We start from the raw sequence: 5916 nt of genomic DNA on the forward strand, positions 1-5916 counted from the left end.
TCGGAGTTTAAGAACGTTTAGTGCTACATTTAATACCGGAGGCAAATTGATAAATACAATTATTAACCGTCGGATGGATTACGTTTTGTAGCACGTAGAATCAATAATGTGGTGCACTCGGAATGCAACCTGCGCCGAAAGAGCGACTAACGAAGATAATATTTATCGCAGTATCCGGACGAAGTCGTCGACCTTTGATAATGATTTTTAACAGTTCAAGGAGATAGTAGAAACATGTTCGAAATTTCATATATTCGGTTGTGTATTTCTTTAGGTCAGGGAATAAATTTTCCAAACAGAACTAAGTACAGAATACTGACAGAACAGTCCTTGCCGTAAAGGTAATGACAATCCAGATTCTTCTCTCTCATTGCTGAACTGTATTCATCTTGCAGGTCATCCTTCAATGGCACACTGGAAGAATCCAAAGAAGAAATTAGGCTTATCCAGCCAAAATGCACAACCTTATCTTCTGAGCTTACCTGAAGACTATTCTTAAAATGTCCATCATCATGGATTTTCCTGGTGGCAGAAGAAAACTTCGTGCTTCACAAATGGCTCGCATAATACATGCCTTCATGTTGAAACGGTAACTACCGAAAGGAAACAGTTATGATAGGATGAATTGTGAACGATTTTTTTTTTAAGAAGGCTTACCTTTCTCCAAATGCATGTTCCAATGAGTGGTACAAGTCTCGTTTTTCCCGATAGTGATAGAAATGTTCCCAGTTGCGATGATGACTAATGTTGAACCGATCTTCCTCTTCTTCAGTGTCATCGTGAACAGATTCATCTATTGATCTCCTCATACGGTAGAGATTGGGATGGTTTGAATTTGATGGTGCGTTGCCCCACAAATAACTTTTGTATGGTTTATATTTTTGAGCTCCATATGACGGGTTAGTAGTCATGCTCTGCTTATAGTCGTTTTTATAAGGATTGTAAGTACCCTGTTGAAACCAGTCTGATCGATCGTTGCCGTACCCTGGAGGAACCCACGTATCGGGATGATCCTTCAAGTATTGCTGTAGTTCCATCTGGGATAATTCATGGCCATTGTGGTGATCATGAGGCGGTGGTGTTGGTGGCGATGGTGCTGGTTTCGGTATAAGCGTCTTCAACGTTTTCATACCGAATGCTCCCAATTGTAAGGATGATAAACGCATCTTATAATCGGGAAGAGGATGGTACAAATCCAGCTCCAGAATAAAATTGTGTCCTGGTATATTGACTATAAAAGCTTTTCCACCAGATGCCGTTAACTGACGAAATAATCAACTTTACAAATCCAATAGATGCAGATTAAAACAAGTGATCACTTACCAACAAACTTGCACCGACAGGAAATAGTAAAAATCTCTTTTTTCTTGACAATGGTTGCTGGCTGGCGGTGCTATTTTGACCATACCCATCGAAATTGTCGTCTCTTGTGATGGAACTACACGATCCTTCATAAACAATCACTAAAATAAGCAAAAACAAAGCTTTCAACATGGCTTCTATTTCCATATACTGCCACCTCATCCGATAACATCAAACTCACTGAATCGAACCCGTGGTAACAGTTCAATATATTCGATGAATTAGTTGTAAAAACACTCTTTTTTTGTTCCATTTATCATGCGACACAACCATGTGCGTACGGGGAAACAGCATCGATTCTAGGCTGGGTTTGTTTGCTGTAGCATTTCATAGAAACTGTTAAATTAGTTCAGCGACGAGTAGAACGACAACAACTTTCACTTCGAATTCACGTGCTTGGTTGTACACATTACGGTACAGGGCGTAGAGAAGTTATGGATTTGTTTCGATTGCATGAAAAATTAAGTACTGAGTGATATACAAATTTTGGCCAACGTTTCTCCGAATTTCTTCAAATAAGCAACGATAGTTCTTCATACATTGATTTTCCGACAAATTTGCCAAGTACTTCCAAAACATATCTTGTGCAAGCGTTCTGATTTGAGTTTTCTGAGTGCTTATTTTCGGATGAAAAAGCTCTTGAACCTTTCACTAACGAGAGCTGAAGTACATCATATATGAAGAGCATTCTGGCTATTTCTGCGTGATGCTGGATCTGATGTATTTATTTCCATTTCATGCACCCGCCTCAATATATAAAAAGCAAATGCACTGTTGCTTGCATCAGAACTGCATCGACATTCGCTGATGACATATGTCGTTTAGCGCAAGAAGAATTGTTGATTTCGAGTGGACGCGAACTGTACTGTAGGCGTAGCCTCTCGTTGATTTTAATTCATTAAATTTAAATTTATTCCGAATTGAAAACCTGTTTTTGTTCCATTCAACCTTGCTAAGTGAAATAACGTTAAAAACGGTCAATAAACACTCTTCTGATGGGATAAAATGGAAATGTTCTATGTGCAAGCCGGTCAGATTCAATTAGAAGTTCCCATAGGAAAACGCATAAACGCATTTCTTCCGTGGTGCTGTTTTTTTTTGTGTGAATGCATCAAAAAGCCATCAGTACACAACAGAATTTAATCCAAACTTAACCCAGTGTAATTTTAGCAAATTTTACTGATAGTCTCGATATATCATCGATAATAAAAAACCAAATAAATAAAACTATTTTTTTGTCAACCCGAGTAGAAAGAACTAGCAAAGCCAGAGCAAATTAATATCAAATTTGTTTATCAATATTATGTTGTTGTGCGCTTTAACACTCCGAATACGATGCCTCCGAAAAACGTGTAACGGCAAGTTTAGAATGGCTCTACTTAGCAATTTCTTAATGAATTTCAAGAATTGTGCACATTAAGAACTGTGATGATAGAAAGAATTTGGGCTTGTGACATAAACATGAACCTGGATGTCCATGAAACCGTCCTCTGGAAGATCCAGAACATCCGTGAAATGGGAAAATTCACGAAACTGATCCTAGAGCTCCGTGGTTTTCTTGAAAACGTTAGGAACTGCGATATTAGAATGATTTTGGGATCGTGACATAAACATGGACCAACATGGCCATCGAAACGTCCTCCGGAAGATCCGAAAAATCCGTAAAAGTGGTCAATGTATGGAACTGATCCTAGAGCTGCACGGTTTTTTTTTTCGAAAACACTTGGAACTGTCATATATAAATTAATTTGCAGCCGTGACATAAACATGTACCCAGAAGGCCATTGGACCGTCCTCCGAAAGATCTAGAACATCTTTAAAAATGGTCAATCCTCGAAACTGATCCTAGAGTTCTACGGTTTTTTTTTCGAAAGCATGTGGAACTGCGATATAAGAAATATTTTGGGGTCATGACATAAACATGGACCCAAATGGCCATGGGGCCATCCGCTGGTAAGTCCAGAACATCCGTAAATGAGGTTAATCAATGCAACTGATCCTAGAGCTCCTCAGTTTTTTTTTCCAAAAACATTAGGAACTGTGATATAAGAATGAATTTGTGATCGTGACTGAAACATGATAGATAGCCATGGGACCGTCGTCCGGAAGATCAACAACATCCGTAAAATGGTCACTCGATAAAATTGAGAGGTGGAAGCATTACTATGACGAACACCTGAACGGTGATGCAGCAGAAAACGAAGGTGGCACGGCAACAGACCTTGGAGCACGTGCAGAAGACGACAGGCTACTGGCCTCTGATCTTCAAGAAGTTGAGGAGGAGATCGGTCGACTAAAGAACAACAAGGCAACTGGTGTAGATCAACAACCAAGTGAGCTATTAAAATACGGTGGTGAAGCACTGGCTAGAGCGCTGCACTGGGTAATTGCCAAGATTTGGGAGGAGGAGATATTACCGGAGGAGTGGATGGAAGGTGTCGTATGCCCAATCTACAAAAAGGGCGACAAGTTGGATTGCTGCAACTACCGTGCGATCACACTGCTGAGCGCCGCTTACAAGGTACTCTCCCAAATTATACGCCGCCGCCTGTCACCATTTGCAAGAGATTTCTTGGGCAATACCAGCAGGGATTCATGGGTTCATATTCGCGATTCGGCAGGTTCTGCAGAAATGCCACAAATACAACTTGCTTACACATCATTTGTTCATCGATTTCAAATCCGCATACGACACAATCGATCGTGATCAGCTATGGCAGATTATGCACGAGTACGGATTTCCAGATAAACTAATCGCGTCAAGGCAACGATGGATCGAGTGATGTGCGTTGTTCGAGTATCGGGGACACTCTCGAGTCCCTTTGAATTTCGAAGGGGGTTACGGCAAGGTGATGGACTTTCGTGTCTGCTATTCAACATTGCGTTAGAATGTGTGATCAGAAAAGCAGGGATAAACACGAGTGGCACGATCATCAGGAAGTCCATCCAGCTTCTTGGCTTCGCCGATGACATCGACATCATGGCACGGAACTTTGAGACGAAGGCGGAACCGTACATCAGACTGAAGGCTGAAGCTAGGTGGATTAGACTTGCCATCAACGCATTAAACAAAAAATACATGAAAGGACGAGGTTCTAGGGAAGACAATGTTAGCCTCCCACCCCGAGTTCAGATTGACGGTGACGAAATCGAGGTGGTCGATGAGTTCGTGTATTTGGGCTCACTGGTGACCGTCGAAAATGATACCAGCAGAGAATTTCAAAGACGCATTATGGCAGGGAATCGTGCCTACTTTGGACTCTCGAGGACGCTCCGGTCGAATAAAATTCGCCACGAAGTTGACTATCTAAAAGACGCTGATTAGACCGGTGGTCGTCTACAGCCACGAGACCGTGACTATGCTCGTGGAGGATAAACGCGCCCTTGGATGACGGAACGTGGAGGAAGCGAATGAACCAAGAACAAGCCATAAAATTGATCCAAGAACGAAAAACCGTGGAACTGTGATATTAGAATGAATTTGGAGTCTTAACATAAACATGGAACCGAATGACCATGGATCCGGAAGATCCGTTAAAATGGTCCATCCATGATACTGTTTCTAGAGCTCCGTAGTTTTGTCGAAAACACTTCTAACTGTGATATATGAAAGAAATTAGGGTTGAGACATCAATATGAACCTGGATGGCCATTGGCACGTCCTCCAGAAGATCTTGATCGTTCGTAAAAGTGGCTCATCGATGAAACTGTGAAAAAACCGTGGTTTTTTTTCGAAACTCTTGGAACTGCGATTTAAGATAGAATTTAGGGTCGTGACATAAACATGGATCCGGATGGCCATGAGACTGTCCTCCAAAAGATCCGGAACATCCGTAAATTTATCATACTGTGAAACTGATCCTAGAGCTCTCCAGCTCTTTTTAAAACACTGTGATATAAGAAACCTCTGGATCACTTTTACGGATGTCCCGTATCTTCCGGAGGACGGTCCTATGGCCATCCTGGTCCGTGTTTTTTATCTTTATTAAGGAGACTTTCAGCCCTGGGCTGGTTCGTCTCCGGTACGTGTTTATGTCATGACCCCGAATTCTTTCTTATATCGCAGTTCCACATGCTTTCGAAAAAACCGTAGAACTCTAGGATCAGTTTTAAGGATTGACCATTTTAAAAGATGTTCTAGATCTTGCGGAGGATGGTGCCATTGTCTTCTAGGTACATGTTTATGTCACGACTGCAAATTAATTTAAATATGACAGTTCCAAGTGTTTTCGAAAAAAAAACCGTGCAGCTCTAGGATCAGTTCCATACAATGACCACTTTTACGGGATTTTCCGATCTTGCGGAGGACGTTCCGGTGGCTATCTGGGTCCATGTTTATGTCACGATCCCAAATTCATTCTAATATCGCAGCTCCTAACGTTTTCAAGAAAATCACGGAGCTCTAGGATCAGTTTCGTGAATTTTCCACTTTCACGGATGTTCCGGATCTTTCGGAGGACGGTCCCATGGACATCCAGGTTCATGTTTATGTCACGACCCCAAATTCATTCTATCATCTCAGTTCTTAGTGTTTTTTTTTCAAAAGCTGCGGAG

The 5916-nt window shown here is 41.5% G+C and overlaps 1 protein-coding gene across 1 annotated transcript; it reads right to left on the reverse strand.

Annotated features, from left to right (window-relative positions):
* Positions 1 to 275: 275 nt before the first annotated feature.
* LOC135712142 (uncharacterized) lies at positions 276 to 1494 on the reverse strand. The gene is made up of 4 exons (XM_065235110.1): positions 1324 to 1494; positions 658 to 1262; positions 483 to 593; positions 276 to 414 (listed from the first exon to the last, which is right to left on the reverse strand). The coding sequence occupies exons 1-4, from the start codon at positions 1492 to 1494 to the stop codon at positions 276 to 278; spliced, it is 1026 nt and encodes a 341-aa protein (XP_065091182.1).
* Between the last annotated feature and the right edge of the window lie 4422 nt (positions 1495 to 5916).

The sequence above is a fragment of the Ochlerotatus camptorhynchus genome, unplaced genomic scaffold (assembly GCF_037179485.1).
Source record: "Ochlerotatus camptorhynchus isolate MF236.1 unplaced genomic scaffold, CSIRO-AGI_Acam_v1.1 ptg000458l, whole genome shotgun sequence".
In the NCBI taxonomy this organism is placed as follows: domain Eukaryota; kingdom Metazoa; phylum Arthropoda; class Insecta; order Diptera; family Culicidae; genus Ochlerotatus; species Ochlerotatus camptorhynchus.